Genomic DNA, 27117 nt, shown 5'->3' with positions numbered 1-27117 from the left:
CTAAGGACATTCTAAGCCTACAGGCAGAAATACTACTGAGACTTCAAGTTCCTGCCCAGTTAATCTGATAGAATAGATAAAAATTGATGATCAAGCACATTTTATATGCAGGAATTTGTTTAAAATTGTGTTCCGATTTATCTGAAAAGTGGTTGGATAGAAGCAATCCACCACTGGCAGGGAAAGCCAATGGAAAACAATCTTCTATAAAGGCTTTCAAAAGGAAAGGAATGGAGTTATTTCCTAGTGCATCCATTTTTTTCCCTTTTCTTTGTTTGGCCTCTGTAAACTAAATATTCTCACCATGTATATGCCCCCAAATAATTGTATGAACATTCAATTATAGAATTACAAGATTCTATACATATGTGCATTATGACATTCTAGATCACTGATGCTATTAACTTTTAAAGTATTGCCACTTGTGAAAATAATCTACTCTTCGTAAGAAACAACACCAGAAAAAAGGGATAATTAGATAATAGCAGATCTTTTTGCCTTTTTATCTTACCAGCCAAGTGACTCCTTATAAATCATTGGACAAACTCTCCTTTTAAATAATGTCAGTGAATTCAGTATTTGGTTATCTACCTTGAAAGCAAAGATTCTGTGATATCGATGCTGTTTTGTATTCCAGGACCAATCCTTTTGAAAATACAATCAAATATATACCTGGAATGACAACAGAACGACCAAGCCTAACTGTCGTTAAAGAATACTCAACATTACTAAAAGCCAGATCAGGAACACTTATCTACCTGTACACATCTGACATAGAATTGGGTTCAAAATCTGAAAGAGTATGTATTTCAGGAGCTGTGTAAATCTGCATCAAATGCTGCTGGGATGAACTTGATCCATCAGAAGAATCTTCTTTTCTGTATGACTGCAAGCCATAATCTAAAATGGAAGAAAACAGGAAGCAAACTATTCAGTGGATACTTCCCTGAAACATGTGCAGTAGTAGAAGCAACACAGCTAGTCTAAAGAAATTAATTTTCCCTATTCTAAATACACAAAAAATTACACTTAGTCTCAAAATAGTGTGGTTTGAGTGGTCTTGCCCCCCTAAAAAATTGCAAATGTAGCATCTGGAAAACCAAATATTTGGGTAAGGCTGGATGACAGCAGGGAAACCGAACTACATGACCCATTGCAATCAGAATTATTTTATGATTTTATCAAATTATTTTCAGGTAATAGTCTCACCTCACCTTGCACTCAGTGCAAGAGTTAGCATGTAAATACAATTTTCTGTTCTACATTGTCCCTTGATCTTTACTTCTGGTGGCAGGTTGCTCAAGTAATTACTAGTTAGGCAGACAAACAACTGAAAATCAGATGGTGGGTGTTGCTGGAACACCACTAGCATCAGAACAAAGGCAGCATAGATGTGAAACATCTTTCCATCTATACTTCTAGCCTAATATAGAAGGAATTCTTAGCATATGACTCAGAATCAGGAAGAAGGAGAAAGAAACAACTGACTTGTGTTCTCTTTCTTACGTAAACAGTACTCTTCTGAGTATATGTGAAGGCTGGATGCAGACGTTTCATTTTATTTGGAGTGACCTCTAATTAGGATGTTCCTATGGACTGAATCTTTATGTGGAGACCATTTTTAGAATAGCTACCACATTTGTTATTTATGAGGTTTGTTTGACATTATTGCAACCAGAAAAACCATGAAGATTTTAAAACACTACAGTTTGACACAGAACAGAATCAAAACAGAAGTTGCTGAATGATTTCACAGATCTTCTGTTTACTTGAGAGGAGCTGTGCTAAGGTGATGCAGTTAATGTAATCTCACTATGTCTAATTTTTATGTTTTTCTCCAGAACAGTCTCTAAGCAGAGTAGGCAGTTCTGAAGGCAGAAGGATACTGAAGGAGTTGGAGAAGCAAGCCTGGCCCTGTGTAGGAGCCTTAGTCATAGGATGTACCACTGAAAAACAAATCTGGTGCTGCTGCTTTTAGGATGGCTATGGGTTAGAAAGTATGATGACTACTCTGGGCAAAATGTAGAAGACAATATCATTGCCTTAATTCCCCTTGGCAGCTGCAAACTAACTTAGACTCTCCAGTAGTTTTCCTGTACCCACAGGCTGTCTTCCTGTACCAAGAGTAGACCTGACCTGTAGCTCCATGTCTGGGAGAATACAATTCAGTGCTGTGAACGAGACTTAAAAGCTCTGAGTTGAGTCTGCTTTTCTCCATTAGACTACCTTGCGACCATTAATCAGACAGCATTACTATATCTCTTTACACCATTGTCCATGCCTCAGGTTTCTCTCCCTATCAAAACAGAGAATGAGGCAGAGCTTCTGCTTGGATGTTGATAGACTGAATCATTTGTGGGATCTGAAGTGTGCATCTGTGACATGTACTAAATGACTTGATATTGCAACATGAAACTTGTTTCAGCAGAAGGCACTGTGAGTGAAGTCTGGTACAGCCAGCAATTCCACATGAAGTGTCAACATGACAGCACTTGGGAAGAGTGTTGTGTGTGAAATCTATAATTAGGAGGTTAGCTGGACAGTTTTGAAAATTTTTTCTAGCCTTCTCTTTACCTGTAATTTTACAAACCCACCGGTCATCTATCACACAGTTATTAGACTTCAACCGTCCATGATACATTTTGTGGTGGTGGAGATAGGCCATTCCTTGAGCAATATCAGTAGCAAAAGAAAACCTGAAAGCCAGAAATCAAGGAGCTAGTCATTCCACTTTCACTCAGAAATGGCTCCAAAGCCTGCTGAAGTTTACAGAAAATATAGTTTTCAATTTGTGTCCCCATGCTCCTTTTTCCAAAACACTTAAGGTGACTGTTTAAAAACCCACATCTCCCTGAGCTCACAGACCAAGAGAGTAAAGTTTCTTCTAAAAACTTTGAGTACTTTTGTATCCTTTTACATGTTTTTGGAGTGCTTTTACATGTTTACAAGTGAAACAATTTTATTATCTTCCTCCCTTTATTTGGAAGGTTTCCTTCCTGAAAACCATTTTTCTTTGCTGAAGGCAAGCATACAGCAGAAGCAGAAAGGACATGTCAGGAAGATCAATCTCAAAAAACAATATCAGTGCCTTTGTGAAAGTTTCATTGACAATGTGAGCTCATTTCCTGTCTTGGTAAGAAAAATAAACCTCTTGCAGGTATGCTAACCATTTGACCAATATGTCATCACAAACAAAGATGTGGTTTTTAGTTAAATCAGGATACCTAATATATCTGGGAACAAAGTAAAGATATATGGAAAAAGGGGTTTTAAAATAGTTTTGCAGAGTAACTAGAGAAAAAGTTGAAAAGTCATTGGCTTAGCATTGCAAATTCTAGATATATGAAACTAAACTAAACTAAACTAAACATCCAAAAGACAAGTTGGATTGGATATTCAAATTTCCTTCCTTCCTTCCTTCCTTCCTTCCTTCCTTCCTTCCTTCCTTCCTTCCTTCCTTCCTTCCTTCCTTCCTTCCTTCCTTCCTTCCTTCCTTCCTTCCTTCCTTCCTTCCTTCCTTCCTTCCTTCCTTCCTTCCTTCCTTCCTTCCTTCCTTCCTTCCTTCCTTCCTTCCTTCCTTCCTTCCTTCCTTCCTTCCTTCCTTCCTTCCTTCCTTCCTTCCTTCCTTCCTTCCTTCCTTCCTTCCTTCCTTCCTTCCTTCCTTCCTTCCTTCCTTCCTTCCTTCCTTCCTTCCTTCCTTCCTTCCTTCCTTCCTTCCTTCCTTCCTTCCTTCCTTCCTTCCTTCCTTCCTTCCTTCCTTCCTTCCTTCCTTCCTTCCTTCCTTCCTTCCTTCCTTCCTTCCTTCCTTCCTTCCTTCCTTCCTTCCTTCCTTCCTTCCTTCCTTCCTTCCTTCCTTCTTTCCTTCCTTCCTTCCTGCCCGCCTGCCTGCCTGCCTTCCTGCCTGCCTTCCGTGCTTTCCACGCCTTCCTTCCACACCTTCCTTCATTCCTCCTGCACCTTCCTTCCTTCCTTCCTTCTGCACCTTCCTTCCTTCCCTCCCTTCTTCCTCTCTATATATCACAGTACAGGCCTGTCTAGACAAGAACTTTGCCTAAAATTAACATATTGTTCTAAACAGCATATAGCACAATCTATGTCGTTTAGCTTATCAAAAGCTGGATTTTTTTACCTGAAACCCCAGTTCAGAGGAATATCTTCATTGAGGAGCACATCACTCAGGCTGCCTTTGGGGCAGTACTCTGTGACAACAGCAACATTTGGAACTTCTATACAACCTCCAATGAATTTGCAGAGATTGGGATGGTCAAGTTCCCTGTGAAAATCAACAAAAATCACAACACAACAGTAATTTTTACAGATGTCCCTCTTGGTTTTGTAGTGCAACTAGAAAACCAAGCGCCTTGTCTCACAATCAAAAGAAAAAGTAAAATAGACATAACAAAATTTTGATCTTTGCTGTCTTTCAAGTTTGAAAGAAAGAGAAATATGAATTTACAGTCACATTTGGAAAAATTTTAAGCCCTAAAAATTAGTGTAAAAATGGAACAACATATAATTCTGAGATTTCACTTCTTACCTCACTTGCTTTACTTCTTTACGTATGGTTTTAGACAGTGTGAATGCCTTCTTCATTATTTTCTTTATGGCCACTCTTCTGCCATCACTGAAACAGAATGAAATGCTGTTTACAGTTGTAGGGCAACTTCAGAAGCCAGCAATACTACAAAAATGGGCTGCATATATTTTGTAATGGGGAACAGCTTCATATCTCTAGAGATGAGGCAGAGAATTTAAGTATGTCTATATATGGTTGTAAATCTGAATCAAAGACAGGGGACTGGACCCTGTTTCTTTTGATAAAGGAAGCATTAGTGATTATATGCAATCAATCTTGATCTGTGGACAACATTTAGAATGGGAGTGTTGGAGTCATTTGTGGAAGTTTGATGATGGAGTAGCAGCAAAGGAAAGGTCAGAGTGAGGAAATACAAACAGCCACCTCCTAGCTATCCATTAATTCTGGCTGCTGTTCTGCAGATCCTTCACTGACATTTAACATACTTTTGTTCTCATGGGGTTGGGCATTCTCAGCAAAGAAGCAGTTGAGTTTGATAGAGAGCAAAGCAATTTTCCTTTTTAGAGTTAAGGAATTCAGTGGAGATACCTGCAGGAATTCTAGTGATGACCACCATATAAATACAGAGTCTGGGGTGTCTAGTGTAGCAGTTGTAGGTGCTTCACCATTGAGACTGAATGGCCCATTCTTACATTTTTCACCCTTGATAAACGTTTTTGACTTTGAGTCATCTGATGATGTTGATGATGATGATGAAAATGTCACCATTTAGAAAGAAGCAGCAAAAAACATCAATGCTGAACTCAGTATTTCATCACTGAAGTTGATGTGATTTTCCACATTCTCTGCTGAAGGCACTTTCTCCCCTAGCCAACGATACCAAGTGAGCTTCTTTATCCTGCAAAGCACAGATCCTTTCCTGTGTATTCAAAGGATCTGCTTCCAGCTTTGCACATGTTCTGTTTCTATCTCTTCCTTTTATCACCTCTATGGGAAAAGCTGCTTTTTGGATGGCAGGATATATCTATAACATTTTTCCTTACAGTTACATGATACGCACCTTTATAATTTCAGAGGTGAAATGCCCTGAATCTTGAGTCTTGTCAGCTAGTTAAAGGACAAGATTTCTCAAGTGCTACTGTGTGTTCATTAGAGCAAAGAACCTAGTTTGCTCTGCCTGCATTTTGGAAAAGGGTTTTAGAAAAGCCTTGGCTTCAGATACATTTGAACAGCAAGGACCATTCATTAACAGATGCAGGACATCTTACGTACCAACAACCTTTTAACAAGACCCTATAAAAAAAGGACAAATGATAACCCAACCTGGCATGAAAAGTACTCCACAGACAATATGCAGTACAGAAGTCAGATGATGATCTTAACTTACCAGATTTGGCTAACAAGACAAATTCAAGCTTTTTCTCTGCCTATCAACATAAAGTGGCAAGAACCAGAAACCAAGGTGAAACATATGTAGTAGATACTGCAGTAAATGAGTCATATATCACTTACTATCTCCCAGTCTGGGTGAAGTATTTCCTCCTGGACACATTGGCAGCTGCTGTGCAGGAGCTCACAGCAGTAACACAGCTGACATTGGAGTCACTGGGTGCTGGGGGAGCACTCATCATGCTTCCTGTTGCTGTCCGTGTAACGCAATCTAAATGGGATATGGGATGAGAAAAGGCACACGAAGGTTCCTATTTGTACACAGGTGGAGACTCCAGAGGCAAACAAATATAGAGAATTGCCAAAATCTTTGCATCTCATCTGCTCTTGTTAATGCTTAAGCGAGAAAGCCATTGCTTGGAATGTGACTGCTGCATAGAAAGTAAAAAAAATTCAAAGATGATTCATTGCCAGAGATACTACTCACTAATCCTCAGGATTTTATGCAATTTTCATTTCTCTGCTCTTGAGATGATTAGCCCTTTCTGCTACATGGAAGCTGAGGACAGAGGGAAGGAGAGTAAACCCTGTGCCATACTTTAACAAGTCTATTTGGAGCTCCTAAAAGACTGTAAAGTACAGGAATGTGGGAAGTGATTCTGACACCAGAGAGAAGTCAGAGAAGAGCAACAATACAGTAAGAGGAAAAAAATCCCAGTGATTTTCAATGTAAATTTTTTTATGTGTATTTATCAGCTCACAGTAAAAAATGGACTTCAAAACGAATTTGATGAACTACATCTCATAATCTCCAATTAAAATCCAGATTTAGCTGATTAGTCTCAGAATTGCTGAGACCTCTCAACTCTCCCTGGTAGAAATATCTTGCTGAGGAAGTTCAACATCTCACCTTGAATCAGGACTGCCATGTTCCCACACCACAGTATTATCCATATGCATTTCAAAATTGCATTGACATTTGAAGCTTTCTACAGCATTCCACCCAGAAATACATTACAGATCCCTGAGATAGCTTTGAGAATAAGACTGCATATATATCTATATCTCTATATATGGTGCAATACACACACAAAAAAGTTATCTTAAAAAAATAAAGCTGATTTTTCATATTAAGTGCTATGTACCCTGGGTACAGCACTGCTGATGTGTTTTCATTCAGATATCTGTGTATTTCAGGCTACTGTGGGTAGCAGCAGCTCTGAACAACTCTGTCCAGAGAAGATATACTGTCTGAGACCTTATAATGTTATCAGTCCTCATTAAGTTGTTAATCATCACTCTTAGAGCAATACTCTTAAACAGTATTGCTGCTTTTCAGCCTTTTTTTCCAATAAAGTTACATCTTTCATCTTGGATTTTTCAAAATAATTTTAATCTGTTATTTTTTGATCATGCTTCTAATTTCCCTCAGTCTCCTTCTATTTCTTTCTCTCACATGTGATGCTTATGGCATTTTCTAATTTACTATCAGCTGAAAATTTGCTCATGTTACTTTTTGTCATATTGTAAAACACTTTTCTCCATTTCTGTTTTCACAAATCTGGATTGAAGTTCATTATGTTTCCTGTAATAAAATTAATTTCTAAGCCAAAATCTCTTATTTACAACTACAAGGATATATTATGAAAAGTATGGACAGAAATTAATGTTCAAGTCTAGAGGCTGAAAGTATCTTTACTATATATTATCACAAGAAGATCTTGACACTGGCAACCCAACAGAACACAGACAAAGCAGACATCTGCTGAGCAATTTCTTCCAGAGACAGAAAATGACAGTGTGTACAATCAGCATAGCAGACTTGTACGGATTTACCCTTTCTGAGGATCTAAGAATTCTTTTCCTTCTGAATGCTAAATCAAGCAACAGTGAAGTAAATAATCTATATGTATCTTAAGTACAGCATAATAAAGCACATAATACCACCGGAAATTATTCTTAACTTGTTTAATTAGAACAAATTAAATCATATTTTATAACCAGAAGATAAAATAGAAAAAAAAACCCCTCCAAACCTCTGGCCAAAATTAATTAACAGGTCTGCCACAGACAGCATACACTGAGAGAAATTAAGATAGTGCTATATTCCTCAGTATATTTGTGCAATTCCAGGGCAATTTAGTGAGATCAATTATAAAGAAAGCTATATCCACTGGAGCAACTGTAATTTGTTTTGTCCAGCTCCAGAGCTTATCTGTTTATTTTGGGGTAGGCTTGTCTTCTTCAATTAACAAATTAAACATAAATAAAAAAAAGGAAACTATTTAAAATAACTTTGTTGTCTAAAGGTTTGATTAACAAAAATAGGAGTGAGCAGCTCACAGAGGTTACAGGGATGGAATATTGGATATGTCTTTCAAAAACAGCTTCACTTTTTGCAAGTGAACTTAAAATATGAACAATATAATTAAGATTATTTCTTAAAATTAATAAGGAAATGGATCACAGTATCAAAATTACAAGTTACTAACCTTGTTTGATGCAGGTGAAGTCTATAATCCAGCTTTCATCCCAAAGCATCTTTTGTTTCTGGTATTGAAACCACTACAAAAGTAAAAAAAAATAATTCCTAATGTAGTCCTCCTGTCTTTGAAGGAATTGAATCAGAGATTATTTTTATAAAATATGAAAATTTAAAAGTAGCCAAACTAAATCTGAAGTGCCAACATCAAGCATATGTCTTACAGCAACATTAGAACAAAAACTATTAATAACAGGCTTAGAAGAAAACAGCACCTAATCAATAGATTAAAAACTGTACATGCTATATTCCAGAACTAATTACATGTCATATTCTGCATTGTCTACAAACTCTCCATTATTGTCAACATTTATGCATTTACATTTCAGCCTGGACATCAGATGAAGGGTTTACACGTCTCATGTCCTATGTTATTTAGGTACATGACAAGAACACACTTCATCCCAATCCCGAGATAAGGAGCAATGTATCTTATATCTTGGAATATTTTTTTTTAGCCCATTGTGAAAAAGGCATATTGTGTGTGTGGCTCTACGCAGATATTTACTATATGTAATATGCTAGGTAGAAAAGTTATGTAGTATTAACATTTTAAATAATATAGTAAATGTAGTTTTTAACATTGAATCTAAGTAAAAATTGTGTGTAAGGTATTTTCCTTAGCTCAAGAGCAAAGAGAAGATAACCCGGAGGTTTCTGCACAACGAGAACAATTACAACAAGCCAGACTAAAACCCCTCTTGGATTTTTCAGAGGGAAAGATGCATATCTCCTTGAATCCACAGAAGCCACCCTAGTCAAGCCAGCTTATGCATATCTCCTTGAATCCACAAAGCTACCTGGTTACGCCAGACTCCAGGATGCCAGGGGTTTAGCAGAAGGCTCTTGGCAAACGGGCTTTTCTTAGATAAAGTATGCATAATCATTAAAGTTTGTCCTCAAAAATAGAGAGGTTTCTCCCTAACGGGGCCCTTCTCCTTGCGAGCCTTTGTCTGGAGAGGAGGGGGGACGTAGTCCTGGGCTACCTTCTTTGCTCTTATTGCCTCATTATTTGTCCTGTCTCTGAAAACTTTTTAAACTTTTATTATTGTATTAATTTTTTTGTAACCAATTTTTATTCTTTATTAAATTTTCATAAATTTCAAAAAGCGAGTGATTGGCATTTATCACACCCATGACCTATAAATTAGGCCATATTATGTCAAATACTCTATCATAAAGCATATTAGGTAGGGAGTCTGTGGCTACTTTGTAAAGAAGGCATTGAGCTAATAGCTGATTTTCGGTAGAGCTGACATGCAAAGCTAACATTTACAAATTGTAAATGCATGCTTTCAAAGGAGCAACAGATTAAATTATGCAGTTGTTATGACTGCAGTCAATGCCAAAATGTTAAATCAAAGCAGCATTTTACCATCATGATATAATTTTCTTTAGTGCAAAATTTTATATTAGGAATGATGCATTCATTGAAACAGGTAACAAAAGCCAAGATAACGGACAAGGAACAGGTTGTGGAGATTGTGCTGATATATTGGTTGAAATTGTGACAAATATAAAGCTCACTGAATCAAAATTAAGTCATCCCATTTATTTCAAAAAGCTTCTGAGGAAAGAAACCTACATTTTATCTTGCAAAGGTGTGACTGTAGAAAGACATATTAGCAAGAATAAATACTAGGCTTGTTTCCTTTGACACTGATATCAAAGGAATCCTTTCCGCTCCTCAAAGCATTAAAGAAGGCATTCGTTTCCCAGATAGTTCCTTTTACATTGTATCAATTCCTGAATTAGATAAAACAATCTTTTCTATCTTACTACAGTAAAACCCAATAAAACTAAAAACCCCCCATGCTGCTGCTATTGAAGAAGTCAGCAGAATATGTCTACAGAAATGAAAGAAGGAAGAAACCCAAATTACTCTAAACCTACAGAAATGCAGCAGAAATAATAGAACAATAGAAATAAAGTTATTTTGCTACAAGAACTTCAAATAAACATATGCGAGACTAAGAATCTCCATCACTCTTTCTAAAAAGCCAGTTACCTAAGACTGTCTAGACTTCTCATCTGTCCAACTGCATATTTCTATCAAATCATGTGGTTTTATTGGACAGTTGTCATAAACTCATTGTCACAACTTCCTTGTTGTGAATACTCAAATAGTTTTCAACAGTGCTTCTGCTTCTAATTCAGAAAGTCACACAGTGAGGTACAGAAAGACAGATTCAGCCCTCCCTGAGAACCTCAATTTGTGGGCCATCAGCTTTCTCCTACTCATTCCCTCTCTGTGCCGCTGCCTACCGCAGATGCTCACTGCAACTACAATATAAGATGGAAAGAGAAGGAATCCCCGAGGAAACAGGAGCTTATAGTTTTACGGGACATATAGGCCAAGGCCTTTATTTTACAGGCTAAATAAATTACCTGTTATGAACATAGTCAATACAATGACTCTACAACTGCCATATTCACATGCTATACCTCCGTTATGAAACTCATAAATGCATTGTTTTCAAGATACAGATGCATAAGGAATGCACTCTTAAGTACTAAGTCATAATATCATTCTCTCTTTATACAGACATTTTCATTCAAAGACACCCAAAACATTTCTCCAGTATCTATACATTCCTCTCTCCTCATTCCCTTTTTGTTTTTCCTTCATAAGTCTGCTACAATAATTAATAACTATTATGCAAAATTAGTCACTTTGAACTGAACCAAGCTGGTTCTTGCACTAAGAAAACAAACCTAGTAAAAAAATCAACCGACCAAAACAGAAAAAAAATTTATCTTCTCCCCATGATTCTTTTGAGAATATCCCAACTTGAATGTTTTGCTTTTAAAGTTCAATTTGGACTCAGAGATTTAATGGCCTCTTGTGGAGCTAGCCCCTTAATGAATTTACGCAACTTGTTTATGAAGCCTTTTATAATTCTTCATAGGGTTTTGAAGCCATTAATTTCATAAACCAGTTTTATTGTGAGTGAAAAATACTCTTACTTTGTTGGAATCCCCTACTCCCCATATTGTGGAAAATATTTTTTTCCTTTACATTCCACCTCAGTCTTCTCTCTTACAGAATGAAAATTCCTAGTACAATGTGACTTCCCTTATAAGGAAGCTTTAAAAGTTGTTTCCCTTCTTTCTGCTTTTTTCCGTAGCACATAGGAGCTGGAGGAAGAAGAAAATTTCTCCCTCTACTAAGAGAGAGCTCTACTCTGTCTAATAAAATCATGGAAGAGAAAGGAAATACATGAGTAGAGAACAGGTACTTACCATGACTGTCAAAATGAATCCAGTGCAGACTAAACATATTGGTAAAGCAATTGCTATCTTAACATCAACAGAAAGAGGGCATTCCCCACAGTCTGCTGGACAGGTAGAGCAGCCTTCTTCTTCCTCGCAAAAGCCATCTCCACAGACTGATTAGAAAACAAAACACACACCAGAAAAATTTAAGGCAGTTTCCATCTACAAATTGTATTCAGATTTAAACATGTGATTCTTGACCTGGGAAACCTTCAGAAACCCAGAAAGAATAAATTTTGGAGAATTCAGAGAGACCATACCAGCAACTTAAAGAACAATCTGAATTTCTGAAGTAATACAGGTTCTCTTTGGTCAGGTTAAATGTTAATTACATCTGAGCCTTTGACATGTTTTGTGTATAAATCTAAACTTCATCACTATCATGTTTCTCATTATCCACATTTTTTTTTCTGAAACTCAAAGTTCTTCAAGGCTTGCATTTTCTTTTGCATTCTTTGTATTTAATCTAACGCTTGTGATCCCCAGAAGCCAGGGACCCTTACTCAGAAGCAGCAGACGACACTGGGGACTGCAGACAGAAATCTTGCAACCCACACTTCAAGAATTTCCTTTACTTTACTCCTGGGTCTTATATAAATTATCAGCAATATCAGATGTAATTTAAAACAAAAGTCTTAAATAACAAAAGTCTTTCTCCCATGTCTTGAAGGGCCTTTCAATTTTACCTCTGTGACTAAACTAATATCATGCTGTACTCCAGACTTGCGAGGTGAGCTGAAGGTATTATTTTGTCATTATGTAATTTTTTTTTAATAAAAAAAAAACCTAAAAAAAAAATTCCACTGCTCAGTAATAAATCTGTTTCAGCCTCATTAATTCCAGTATAATACCAAGATAATAACAGAAGTCACTTTCTGCCTCAGGGGTAGAGCTGCATTTTTAAAAATTTCTTCTCTGATATATTGCAAGTTTCCTGGAAAATTCAGCTGCAGTTATCTAGAAACGAGTACAAAATTCTATAGACAAATACTTCTATTCACACTGGAGTTGCTTTGTGGTTTGTTTGTGGGGTTTTTTTGTTTGTGTTGTTGTTGTTGTTTTTGTTTCTGTAACATTGGAAAATATATTCTCACACTTCCAGAAGAGTAGCTAACAAGAGTATTGTGATGACACTTTTGTTCTAGCCAATAACTTTCCTGAGGTTGTGTGTTTAAGTCATTGAACAAGTACACTTTTAAAATTTTACACCACTAAGAGAATTGCTACAGTTATTTCTGCTTGCCTCTGTACAGGTATATTAAAGAAAACAAAGACTGATGCCCTTGGGAGCAATTTTTAATGTGAACAAGGGAATCAATATGGATTTCTACCTTTCCAGTATATTTAAGACTAGTCTGTTCCCCTTCAGAAGAAAAGTGTCTGGATCCTCAGCATATTAGCAGGAGGAATATTCTCACATTCCCGTAAACTGCTGACAAACTTTGTAGTACCCGAAGCCATTGGTCATGGTATTTGACTTTACTCATTTGACGAGAGTGGCTTTCTACTGTTCTAGATTAATACAATTGTTAGAAGCTCAAACACTTTTTCAGTTTTCAGTGTTATGTGACGAAGAATTTTGGAAGACATTTGCGTCTTTTCAAAGTTAGGCTGGGATAGGAATCACTTTTGCTGTCGGTAACCATGCATGAATATAAAAGCATTGAGGTTTGCAGACAATAAGCATTTACCTCACACTTTCATTTTATGTCATACCTACTGCAGGAAGGACTGTGGTTTTTGCTTCCAGAGCAGCTTGGATTCTCCCAACTCTGATGTGTGCGATGAGAGAAGTCACACCCACGTGAACTAGAACAACCTGTGAAACAAATGAACAAACCAGCAAGCATCAAAACTTCACTTGCATGTAGTAGGCTTTTATAACAAGAAATGGCTGACTCTGGTTTCCTTCAGAAAAATTTGTACATTTTTTCCGAAATCAGGGGAGACAGTTCTTGTGAGAAAAACCGATCTGATTCCCTTCCTGGTGTGTCTTCTTCTCACCAGGTAGGGCTATCAGCCCTGTGTGTTCTGCCATGTATGCTTTCCTGCTATTTCTTTCAGATAGGATCACAGTCCAGTCAGTAGTGGAATGCATTGTTTGTATAGACCCCAAATGGATGGATGATGCTAATAATTTTCCTCCCATTCCTATTCTTTCCACTACCCACCTAAGGTGTAGAGGTGATACTTCCAAGTCAAGTCAGGTGGGAATAGTACTCAGCTACATGCATAACTTAGATAATATCACATATATATAAATGAAATAGAGAACATATCAATGAACTGCATTAAATTATTAGCAAGTAAGCTCCAAAAAGAGCGAATCAGGCAAAATCCTACATGCAATAAATATAATTTACCTTGGCAGTCCAGTTTCTTTGGCTCATTTTGCCAGCAGTAGACAAAGTATGAGTAAATATCTGACCATCATCTGGGATCCATGGACCACATATTCTTCCTTTAGCCTTTAGCAGATATATTGGTTATGTCAGTATACCAGAAAACAATGAAAGTCCTAGCTCCTCCTCTTTTACTTTCTCAAAATTACTTATGTTCTCTAACAGCAAATAAAATTTTATTTCATAACCAAAGCTGTCATAATGCCAAAACACAAGCAACATGGTTCTGGGACAAAATAACAGAGAAGCAACTGTTCATATATTCAGTTAAGATCTCACATGTATTGTTATTTCTTAAAACATGAGACTCAGTAGTGTGCTCAGAATGAGTGATCTTATGAAGCTGGTTCACTTTTTTGGATTTGCTGTGCTAGAACCAGAACCAGAATCATATTCCACTTTTAATGTTTTTCTCAAGTGGTTTTACTGAAGTGTCACATCTGATACAGCAGCTTTTTTCTTTTTTTCCTTTAATGAGGAAGGGAGGCACTGCTTCAGGGCCTGTTTGCAGAGCACTTCTCAATAAAGCTATTAAGATGTAAACCTCCTAGAATGGCAAACACAGAGGATTAATTTTGACTATGCAAAGATCTTGCAGTTTTTTGTTTACTTGAAAGAATTAAGCTGGTCTCCCAACTCCAGGTAACTCTTCAGACACTTCTTTCAAAGGACTGTAAGTAATAGACCAAGACAAAAGAAATGAAGGACACTAAATAAAATGTTTTAGAACACATGATACTGAAAAAAAATAAAAAATGAAACCCCAAACTCCTCTCAAACAATGGAAAAAAGCTGACTTTGAATGTATGTTCACTCTTATGCAGTGACATTCAACTGTATGACAAATAGCTCAGAGCTCCTTTAAGCAGATACTCTAACATTTAGAGAATTATGAAGAAGCCAAATGATGCATGCTTTTGCCATTTCCACACCACAACTTCAAGCAGAACTAATCATAAAAATAGAAATAATAGCGAGGTCACCACAGCAGGTGGGATGTTGAAGTTTTTTATTATGGTTCTAGACAAAAAATTTGATGTGACGGATTCTAGCAAGGATTCCTCTTTTAAACCAAAGTCCTGGTACCAGCTAAGGCTTTCAGGGAATCATTTATAAAACAAGTCCTTAAGAACAGACTCTCAAGAAGCAAACTAGAGCTGTTGTGGAGTCATCAGACCTTCACACATAAAGGTATGAAACAGCTCCAATATGTGTAGGCTAGGCTTCCTATTACACCACCTTTGATTACGAAGAATGTGTCACATTTCCAGAAGGGAGATTAATTAGAAAAACTAGGCAGCTGCATGAAAGTTCTTATGCAGGATAAGTCTTACCTCACAGATTAAAAGAAAAAAAAAAAGAAAAAGAAAAGTGCTCCAAACTGTATGTTTAGGATCAGAACTTTAAGTACTCATTCAAAGAGTGACAGGCCAAGCAGACAGGCTAAGAATGGAACTCGCCTTTACTCCATGAACAAATTTTGTTATCCTGTATTTGGATTCCTTTTTTTTACTCTGACACAATGAAGAAAAATCATTCCATCTCAGGACACAGGTATATAGGCTTCAGTTCTACAAGTCACAGCCAGTGATACTCAGCCCCCTCAACTCAAGTAATCCAAGCAAATTATTCACAGTCTCTCTATAAAACAGAGAGACTGCAATACCTCCAACCAACAATTTGCCCTGCTTGTTTTAGAATGCAGTGATCTGTCTTTCTTTCTCTGTTGGATGCACAGTGGTCCAAGTCAGATAAAATAAGATGGATGAAATTGGTCCTACTAACGAGAGAATCTGAATACTGCCTTGCAGTCTCAGCATCCAATGCAAAAAATATAAAACTGACAGACAGCCGATGTTTTAATGAACCATAATTTTTGAATATACAGTGAACTATATAAATTTGGTCTAATTGTAATCACAGAAATACTTCACAAACTTGAACCTGCTGATTGCAATGTTTCATCCAGTAGCAAGAACAGAGTACATGATGCTGCACCATCACACTAACCATGAAGGCCAAAGGACAGGAATGAATATTGGCATGGTAGACACAGCAGTTGTCCCCATTTGCATCTTTCCATCTGGCAGGACATTCATGCTCCTCACAGAACTCCTTTGCTGCAGTAGCATTGCTAACCAAGCAGGAGAGAAAGAAAAACTTTTACATCCATTCCTCATTTACAAAAATCGCAATAAAAACGAGAGCTTGTTCCTTATTCTGCACAGAGAAATTAGCAGTAAAAACATATGTAGTCAAATAAACGCTGTTTAATGGTTTCTTTCTTTCAGTTGTCTTCTGGTTTAAATGCTCCTGGAGCACTGGAGGTTGTTGTCAACTAGACCTCTGTCTGCTGCCATATACTAGGGACTTCTATCAGACACTGTGCTGCAAGCAGGTACCAATCTCCACTTCTCTTTCCAGCCTGACTTCATGACCAAGTGGGATTACTTGGCACTACTTCATCTGGCACAGACAAAGACACTCTCAGATATATATGCGTCCCTGACCACTTCCAGTCTCAGTGATTTCAATCATAAACCTTAATCTATGCATGCAATTCATACAGACTACTTAGCTCCAGTCTTTGCTCAACAATCTAAATTGTCAAGGAAAATAAGTACAATGGACAATAACATCAGATACAATTCCTCAAAAGACAAATTTAGAGTAGATCTTATGAACAGACTGTTCTATAAAACAACTTTTGAAAATTTATTCCTGAAAGATGAATGTATTCCCCTCAAAATATTTGATGCAACACTGTTTCCTCAATTACACTCTCAGTGGTTATCACTCTAATAAATTTGGCTGTAAGATAAAATTGTTTTCTGCAAACATGACTTACTCAGATACAATCAGAATCAACTGCAGTTCAGCTGAAATGTTACACACTTGTGTTGGATCTTTATAAAACAATTCCAGAACACATGATTTATTCTTTCGCTTGCTCTTAATGAAAGAAGAATTAGCCAATAATGAGTAGATCTAAGACAGTAGGGTTTGTTTATTATGAAAAGACTCTGTTTATTATGACAAATAAACAAAACCACAGAGGATTAGATTAACATAGATTGTACTCATGGCCAGAATTACAAGGGCATAGACATATTTAAAATATGAGATAAGCAAATATGTCAATCTCCAAAATATTCAAACAGATAAAATGTTAACATTTATTAGCCTTTGAGTTCATACTGGAAGTTAAGAAAAATAATTAAGTTTGTGTCTAATTCCATCATGTAGTTTTCTTAAGGGCTTCTTCTCAAAATTTATCCAGTAGTCTTTATTTTTTATTCAGTATCTTCATCATGACTTCACCCAATTACACTGATGCCCATACATTGACTCACCAGCCTCAGGTATATTTGGGTCAGCCACTATAACCTTTAGTGTCAAACAGACAACCTTCTAGTCAAAATGAGATGTAAATTTGATCCCTTTGAAAAACTGCAGCATAGATTTAGCTCTCTTTAAAAATATTTGCTATCTGTCTCTATTTTCAAGGTATATATAAGTACACAAAATTCTGACTTTTCCAAATTCCTTACTGATTTGAGGGGTCTCCTGGGGAAGACTAGAAAAATCAGATTCATGCCAAGCAGCGAAAAAACCTTCTTCATGGTTAAGTTCTCAGAACAATTAGTAGCCATCCATTTCAGAAAATGTGATAAACAAATTTTAAGCTGTTTTAAAGGATACTACATAGATGACAAAAAAAAAATCAACTTTTTGCGGTTGCAGACAGATTATGGATCATCTTTCAATATTAAATAAAATAACTCTGGATAACAGCTTTTCTAAATTGAACTTTGCAATGTGAACACTCAGACACAGAAAAATGTTATGTAAACATGCCTTACACAACAGCACAGAAAGTGAGGCTCCACCCTCTGTCCCAGGTGCTCCTATATAGGAATGGAGAATTGCTACTTGCCGACAAAAGTGTGAAATCAGAGTGTATTATCCCTGGATTTATAGATCCAGGTCTGTAGATCTGGAGTTGCACCCCTACTCTCTAACTGCTGATGTCCACCGTCACCAATAGAGTGTGAGCTGACATATAAGCTCCTGGAGTGATTTTAATCCCACAGAAATCAGGCAAGGTTGACCACTGATTTAAATGGATTCAGGGCTGGACTAGCTCTTTTTCATATCCATGTTGTTCAATTGAATCATACTTATGATTGAAATGAGTATAAGATACAGAGATCCTGTGACTCATGCTTACACTTCAGCTATAAAATCAGTGTGTAGAGAAGGCAAGAAGCGATGTTCAGAGTTGCACTGTGACAGCAGTGATGTGACCTGTCTCTGACCTAGCAGGCAAACATGCCATGATGGCTGGTCTGAGAGACAAGGGAAAAATAGCAGGGAAAACAGAGCTATAAGAGATCTCAGAAGATGGAAGGCATTAATCAAGAGTCCCAGAGTGTCTGTTTCAATTATATCACTGAATATGTACACCTCATATACTCATGTAATCCTCGTATACTCATAATTATGACAGTAATTTTATAAGAAGTAATACCTGTGGGAAAGGATTCCATTTTGCACAGCATATTGATAAAAACTGTCTGAAGCAAAGACTGCATAGGTCACATTGAAAGATTTCCCACTCACAGCCTTTTCTGGAGGCCTTTGCACCCATGTCATCTCCAGTCCTAGAAACAGTGCAATCATGGGTCAGAATATTTGCTATATCTTTTTACTTAACAGATACATACAAATGTAAAACTTTCTCTGTAGTGATTTTCATTCTATTCATAGGATCATAGAGTGGTTTGGGTTGGAAGGCACCTTAAAGATCATCTAGTTCCTCCTCCCCTGCCATGGGTTGGGGCACCTTCCAGAAGACCAAGTTGATCAAAGCCCCATCAAACCTGGCCTTGAACATTTTCAGGGATGGGGCATCCTCAGCTGCCTCATCCTCTGAGCTGCCTGTTCCAGTGCTCCACAACCCTGTGAGTAATCCCTTGATTAATTCTCCAATTACTTTTTATGAGCCAAAAAGAGTTGTGTATTTTAGTGGCTGTATTGGTAAACACAAATGCACATTAATTGAAGAATTCTGACTCTCAGAAAAGATCAAGCATTGGAGAAATGTAACAAAAAATCTGCTGATCTTATGTAAACTAACTTTGTTTCCAGTATATGGCATTACTTCTTGTTCTGGTATATTTGGTTTTCTCTTTTGATCAGTCAATATTGCCCTTAATTCTTGGCTGCTTTCACTGAGACACACCTTATTATGGAAGAGGAACAGACAACTCTACCACACAGAAAATTCAGTCAAAACCACTAAACTCATGAAACATAAACTATATATACTAATAATTACATATTTAAGAATGCATTCTCATGTGATAGAACCATATAGCACCTGGAACAGAGGACACTGGAAGGACTGCTATCAGGCATCTGTCATTTTCCATTTTCACAATTTTAACTGGGAAAGGGAGTTTTATCCTCATCATGTCTATTGTCCCTGGGACTCCATAGTAGCTCCTCTAGGCTTGAGAATGAAGTGAGATAAAAGTTGGGAAAAGTTTTAAACCCATAAACCTAACGCCATCAGATTCTTCCCACTGCACTCACTTACCTTTTTGTCTATTGTTGGATGAAGGTTTTTAATTTGCACCACATCAAATTACTTACATACTGCAGCTGTGTAACTCAGCTTGTCAGGAAGTATTAAATTTCTTCAGCAGAGGACTGGTATAGACCTCATTTTTTCTTCTTGTTGTTTGGTTATGACCTCTTCTGATACTAATACTTGTTTTAACAAGTATATTCTTCATTTGCACTGTACTGAAACCACTATTTTCCCCCTAATTTACTATCAGATTTAATTAGGCAAATTGTAAAATAACCTGTTTATTTTGTATCTCCCTTGAAAAGTAAGAATTCATTTTAATTGCTAACATTAAGTGAAAAACTATAATACAAAGATTTAAAAAAATGCTAGTGTGATTTCCAGTAAAGAGAGCGGAGCTTCAAAGAATATGTGAGAATGAAGACAAAAGGTCAGTACAAATTTCAGTTAAATTGTTTTCTGCCTCCTTACAAAGGTCTCACAAAGGTAAACCAAACTCTTCTTTCAGTGACAGTTACTCCCACACATAAAAGCTTTGAAAATCTTATATTAATTCCACAGCAATGAGGCATCAGTATATGTGTTTTGCTTTTCTTCTAGCAATGACCAGAAAACGGCAGAGAAAACTTACAAAGAAAGGCAGGATAGAGCTTGAAGTCCATTCTAAAACTGACTGTAAATGGTATACATTAATTAAGCAAGCTACTCATCTTAGTTTCCCTTGTATTTAGTAAAAATAGCTTTAAACAAGGCACCTGTACTGATAAATAGCTATTTCAACATTAAACCAATAGTAAATTCATACAGGGATAAAAGTCTTGGTTGAAATTATCTAGAAAGTCTTTGAACTTCATTGTTCCAATAGAATTAATTGGTGAATGTTTAACTGTAACACTGAGCTAAGAGTGTGACACAGCAGTATATTTCCTGAAGTGTTTCATTAGACTGACCTTCTGAGGTGTTCTTGGTTTTTTCTTAAAAACCCTATTGAACACTTGTCTCAGGTCCTACCTTTCACAACAAAGTATTCCTTTATCAGATATTTATTTGTTACTGAGTCACAAGATCACAGGAGAATTTTGAAGGCATCTACAGAAATTATTCAGTCCAAGCCTGTGTTGCTCAAGGCAAGGTCATCTCAAGGATGTTTGTCTAGTCAGGCTTTGAAAATCCCCAAGAATGTAGAAGCCACAACCTTTCTGAGAAACCAGTTCTACTGTTTTATAACCCCTACAGAATAAAATACTGTTTCTTATGCTTAAATAGAGTTTTCCACATATCAGTTGCTCCTTAATTACTTCTCCATCTCAATAAATTACCAGCATGTAAAAATATTCATTTTTTGTTGTTATCTCATCACGTAAATTAATTTTTGAAACTGGCAGGAGTAAGTCATTAAAGGTCTAAGGGTTTTTCTAAGTGTTCATGGAACAGTTTTGAGCAATGTGGAAAAGCGTGACATAGAATCAGTGATTTTTCTTACTGGCTTACTGATTAGGCACAGCACACTTTTGAACTGACACTGCAAAGGTTCACCAAGTAGATTTGCTACAATGCAGCACTGCCTCCGTACTTTGTCTGGATTCAGTTCGATTTGGTTTTCCAGTGAGAAAGAAAATGTTTTCAGTTTCTCTCTAGGTAAATGGATACAGCTGTTGTTATTACTTTTTCTGTTGAAACAAAGGTATACTGGACAAATAATTACTCTGAAGTATGTTTCAGCTGTTTGTTTTTCACTTACTTCTCTAGGAAGAGAGGTTGTCACAGATTTAGGTACATTTCACCACGGGTAATATCCATCATGAGTAAGCTATTATTATGAATACTTCAATTTTGGGGTTTCAGCCATCCCCCAAGTAAATCTTTCTTTATGACTCACTCACCTCCGCAGTCCAGCATGTTATATTCATCTGGCTTTTCCAGGGGCCAACAGTCATAGTCTTTGTTATCCAAATCATGCCACCCCTCCACTAATATTGTAGAAACCTGCCAGAAAAAAAAAAAAAAAAAAAAAAAAAAAAGAAAGACATGACAAAACAACAACAAACAAACAAACAAACAGTATGAGAAGAGGGAAAAGATGGGTTCTATCTCCTAAGTTTATAATCCTTCTGCAGAAATCAAATAAAATGCAGAAACATAGGCTGGCATAATTTGACTTCTCCAGCTCTTGGAGGAAAAAAAAAAGGGCCATACAAACACAACCAGTATGTTATTTTGATCTATCCAGAAACTGGCATGAAACAGGAGACTTAACTACCTTTCTCTTCCAAAATGGTTCTTCACCAAGAGCGCGTGTTTCTGGACCATATGCAGAGAGACAGTTTATTTAAAGAGGGTTTTTTGTTTGCTTTTAGAATAGCACTCTCCCCACTCCAGATGATTAATTAAAAGAAACTGGTCAGTTTATTTTAATCTTTTATATTTAAAATCTTTGAACAAGTAATTTTTGTTATACCTTTAATAACAGAATACAAACTTTAACCATATAAATGTTAATATACACAATGACACACAAAAATAAGGATTGATTAGCCTATTATAGGTAGAATACAGCACCATAATATGTTGCACAGAGACTGAACTGCAACAATAATAAAATATACATTATGTGTATATATATATATATAAAATACATTATAACAAATTGTATTAGTCATGTATTAAACAATACACTTTAGGGTGTATATGAACATACCAGAATATGATAATCCACTCTGGGTTTATCCTATTTCTAGTAAAAGATAATAGTTTCTACTCACACAATGCTATTGTTTTTCTATATATTATTAAAACATAATCATCTACGGTATTATCCAATTGCCTATCACAACACAATGTAAGTGGAATAAGATAGAACAATACAACCGATTTTTCCAAATTATCTTCCATTATTCTTGGTTTCTACATTACTAATATAAAAATCAACAACTGCCTAGTATAAGTAGCTGTTTCACTATGCTGCAATAAGCCATATACATTTCTTTCTGTATGCACACACCAGAGGAATAAATTCCAGTAAGCAGATCTAAGGTAGACCTACCAATAAACTGAGGAGGCTTCGGAGCTCTAAAGCTGGTGATTTGACAGCTCCCATGCTCCCTAAAGTGCACCCAGCTCACCAAGTGTCAGGGCTGCTTCTGATGTTGCTGTTGCTTCTGAATTAGATGCCCTTGCCTAAGAGGGGGGTTGCTAGGCAAGCTGATCCTGGCAACTCCAGCTGCTGGAGCTGTTCTGCCTCCTCCTTCCCTCTTCTTCCACTTCATGGTGCAGGGTGGAAATACCCCTCTGAAGGTCTGCTGAAACCCTTCAAAAAGCCACCATTATTTGTAGGGGCAGCCCCATCTTCCTGAAATTTGTGTGCCTTACTGCTTAAAACTGGAAAACCAACTGAGGGGATTTTCTGGCAGTGCCTTGTCAAACGTGAGCAGCATCCAGCCCTCAGACAGATGAATTGATGCTGTGGACATAAATACGGTGACATAGCTGAGCCCAAAGAAGAAGTGTATAAACACTAAGGCAAGCAAAGGCTACTAATATAAAATGAACAGTAAGGCTGATCAGCTGACCAGCTTCCTTAGCTTTCTTCCAACCTCAATTGTATGAAACTCTGTGACTTCAATTTCTAAGTCCCTGAAGGTGTAGGACAACTTCTATCCAAGTGTCCTGCTACACACACAGGTGAAGCAGACTTCTGTGTAGCCAGGCTGGTTCAATAAAGACACAGATGTGTCCATGAATACCTATGTTTGCCGAAGCCCTGACAATACTAATCTTCAGTTGTGATTCAGCTCTCCTGAATATTTCTCTATGCTCTCTTGAATTCTGTCTCTCAGTCCAATCTGATACTAAGTATCTTAGTCAAGCCTCTTAACTATTTCTTGCATTAAAATGGCATGAAAAAAACACCTAAAGAATATTGTGTACTTAAATAATATGTGTGCCTAAATAATATTGAAAGAGCTGTAGATTAATTAAAAAATCTGTTTGGCTTCACTCATCAAAGAGTTATGTGTATAAACTAATGTGTTTTAGGTTGAAATGTTATGTTTATTGTGAGATGCTAAACCTCATATGTGTTTGTTTTCCTGCACTATAACAATTTGACTCAAATGATAGGTTTCACTGTGTGGAAGTCCTTTAGAAAATTTCAGCAAGCCACTTCTTTTTCCTTTTTTTTGTTTTGTTTTGTTTTGTTTTGTTTTTTGTTTGTTTGTTGTTGTTGTGTTGTTTGTTTGTTTTTGGGACAATTATCTACTTAAACCGGCCCACTTATATTAACATCTCTGAGAGGTTTTATTTGCCCTGTGTTTTAGGATATCCTTGCTTGATAAGGAATTTGCTGGTAGGGAAGCTAAGGATTCTAACTTGTTAGATACTACAGAAGCCAAAAGATTGCCAGACTGATCCTATTTTCTTTAATTAGACTGACAAATCTTCAGATGACCTTGATCATGATTCAAGGACTGTAAATATCATACATTACCTTTACAGCTACTTGTCTATCACCTCATTCAGAATTCCTGGAGAATGGCCACATGTACTTGGGAATCTTGGATTAAAGATGGACAGACAGGAATGGCTGACAATTGTCTGATATAACAATCTATCCCAGTTACTTTATCTGATTTAACAATGTATTCCAGCTACTTGAGATGTACATCACCATCTCTGCATTTAAGCAGAGACCCATCAGAAATTTTAAAAAGAGAACCAAAGCAATAAAAATATATAAACCTTGGTAAAAAGAAAGTATTGAGCTTAGTAAGCAATATATTCTTCAGCTCTATCCACAACTCTCTGTATATAAAAGAAATGAGAAATACATATTAATAAAATGAAGTGCTCATCTTAATAATATTTGCTTTACATGTTCTCCTTTTATTGTTTTTAAGTTATATGCAGTTACATAATTTGCATAAATATCTTAACATTCCATCATACAATGGATGAGTTTATTATCACAGCCAGACCCAGTCTAGCATAGACTAAGTGAATTCTACATACTGCTGCTTGACTTGCTTCATGCCATGACATTGAGTTCTTCGGCTCCTTTTCTTCAAAGGACCTCTTAATCTAAAATAAATAAATAAAATAATAATAATAAAAAGAGTAATTTCTACTGATCGAAATTAAATTATCAAATCACTTTATGTTTACAGATGTATTTTTGTTATGTTGGCAGTATTCAGACAGTCCCTTAAGCTACATGATTTCCATTTCAGTAATTAACACTATAATAACTTCCACTATGAAAGAAATAGAGGAAAAATAAAGATATTTCAAAAGTTTGAGCAAGAAAACTTTAGATATTTTTAAAAACATGCATTCTTATTAATGTTTCAGTAATCATAAAACTTAAATATAAATTTGTAATATTTGCAGCAAATAATAACGGATACAAAATTGCAGAACAAAAGTTGCCACCTATGTTCTTTCAAGTATTTTAGGATAGCAATTTCCAGCAGTAAGTAAACAAAAAAATTAGTGTTATGAAACTTCAGATACCCTTGAAAATATTTATTTATTCTGACATTTAAATTTTCCAGATGGCTCTTGTCTTGGCAGCAAGATGAGGATACTAAGTTAAAAGCAAACAAATAAACACCCCCTTCTAAAATCCCAAACAAACAAACAACAAAATCAAAAAATCCCCAAAAAGCAACAAACCCAAGAAACAAACAACCAAAAACCCCAAACAAAAACTCAAAAGCCACTACCAGGGCTTACTTGACATTTAAAAATTATGACATTCCAAAGACACCATTTATCAGATTCATGAGGACTGTGGTGTGATTTGTGAAATCAGCAGCTAAAGCTTTAGTTCTTAATATATAAAATTCCATTTATGCAGAGTATGTTCATCATGGGTTGGGATTCTGCTCAATGCTCCAGGTTCCTAGCATCTACAGGGATGTAAGATTATCCATGTTCTTCTCCTCTAACAGTGATAGCTCCAAGACAATTTCAAAGGACACGCAGTCCGAGTGCCTTTCTCACCAGGAGCAGCAGAGCCTCCCGTCCCCGCGGCGGTGGCGGGGCACGGCCACAGACACTGCTCTGACACTGCTCTCTGGTGGTTTCCCTGCAGCACGACGGCAGGCAGGTTCCCACCACGCCCGGCCTGGGCCAGTGACAGCTTCCGCTGGATGCACCCACTATGCCCAGCCTGGTTTCAGGACAGTCTCCTGGTGAGGCACCCCAGTACACTGTCTAGTGCAAGAAAAGTCATCTCTTGATGCACAAACTCTCGCAAATAGAGTAGAGAGCAGTGACGAAGCAGAGAACCTGTCCAACTTCAGGTTCTCTCCAGAGAATTCAGAGGCAGCAGGTGGTGGCTTTCTACCCCTTCCCACTGTGCAGCCACAAGAAATTCCCAGGGCTTTGTCAGATGTGATGACAGTACCACAGCACAAGAAGTGATCACACCTTCACTTCGTCACCCTAATCATTTGTTTATGCATTTTCAGCCTGCAGAGAATGGGTTTTGCTGACATGTGTAATGCAGTCCTACAGACAAAGGCTGTTGACTTTCACCTTGTTGAAGCAAAAAATTACATGTGGCAAAAGAAGCCTTTCAGCATGGGCTTCTTATTCTCTCCCCACAGCGCTGGCCTTCCAAGCTTTCTGCTGCTTATGAAATGAACTGGACAACTGGATCAAAAACCTCATCTGGTCACAACTGCTATGATGATGATGATGATATGATGATGATTATGCATTACTTTAAAAAGATGTGGTGGTTTTTTTCCTCCCACCCTTTATTTTTTTCTCATCATTCTTGTTCCAAACACCTATTCAAGTAATGCACATGTGAGCTCATACGGTTCAGTGAGATTTACATCTCATCTGAGCCTGGATTAGCAGGTTTAAAAAATAACACCTGTTTTTCTCTAGAATTACTAATAATTTAATTAAAAGACTAAATATTGTAATAAGTTTCCTAGTAGATTAGTAGCTGCAGAGGTACTGAGTGCCTGCAGTCTGCTGGGAGATCTGAACAGACAATAAAGTGTGAATCTGAAGAAATGCTGGAGAGCAGTAAGCAAGATCCTGAGCCTTACACACACACCATCTCTTAACTTTGCAGCATCTCTTCATTGCTCTAATAAATTTTTCCATTTTCCATTCAATAAATTATTGAATGCTTGCAAGAATTTCAAAGAAAGAGGTCTCAAGCTAAAAAAATGGTAATCATACATTGAAAAAGAATTAGTGACATACTGGTTTTCAAGGATCTGAAAGGCTTATGTTAGGTGATTGATCTTTGATGACAGTTTACTTACAGCAGAAGTAAATTACATACTTACACAAAGGAACAGAGCAGAGAGGTAGTATGAAACCAAAACAGATAAAAACGGTAACTACAGCCAGT

At 36.9% G+C, this 27117-nt stretch overlaps 1 protein-coding gene across 1 annotated transcript in view; it reads right to left on the bottom strand.

Moving 5' to 3' along the window:
* LOC134564541 (atrial natriuretic peptide receptor 1-like) overlaps positions 1-22839 on the bottom strand; it is a 36550-nt gene extending 13711 nt beyond the window's left edge. Inside the window, exons 1-13 of the mRNA XM_063423435.1 lie at positions 22786-22839; positions 21626-21836; positions 18674-18810; positions 16157-16285; positions 14108-14212; positions 13461-13563; positions 11712-11857; positions 8419-8491; positions 6050-6197; positions 4538-4624; positions 4130-4273; positions 2575-2696; positions 759-900 (exon numbers count right to left, since the gene is read on the bottom strand). Of these exons, the coding sequence (XP_063279505.1) occupies positions 759-900; positions 2575-2696; positions 4130-4273; positions 4538-4624; positions 6050-6197; positions 8419-8491; positions 11712-11857; positions 13461-13563; positions 14108-14212; positions 16157-16285; positions 18674-18810; positions 21626-21836; positions 22786-22839 (1601 nt within the window). The remainder of the gene's footprint in view (positions 1-758; positions 901-2574; positions 2697-4129; positions 4274-4537; positions 4625-6049; positions 6198-8418; positions 8492-11711; positions 11858-13460; positions 13564-14107; positions 14213-16156; positions 16286-18673; positions 18811-21625; positions 21837-22785) is intronic.
* Positions 22840-27117: the final 4278 nt, after the last annotated feature.

Source organism: Prinia subflava, chromosome Z, assembly GCF_021018805.1.
Source record: "Prinia subflava isolate CZ2003 ecotype Zambia chromosome Z, Cam_Psub_1.2, whole genome shotgun sequence".
NCBI classification, from domain to species: domain Eukaryota; kingdom Metazoa; phylum Chordata; class Aves; order Passeriformes; family Cisticolidae; genus Prinia; species Prinia subflava.
Note: the sequence above shows the minus strand (reverse complement) of the source record. Positions and strands in the feature narration are given on the sequence as shown.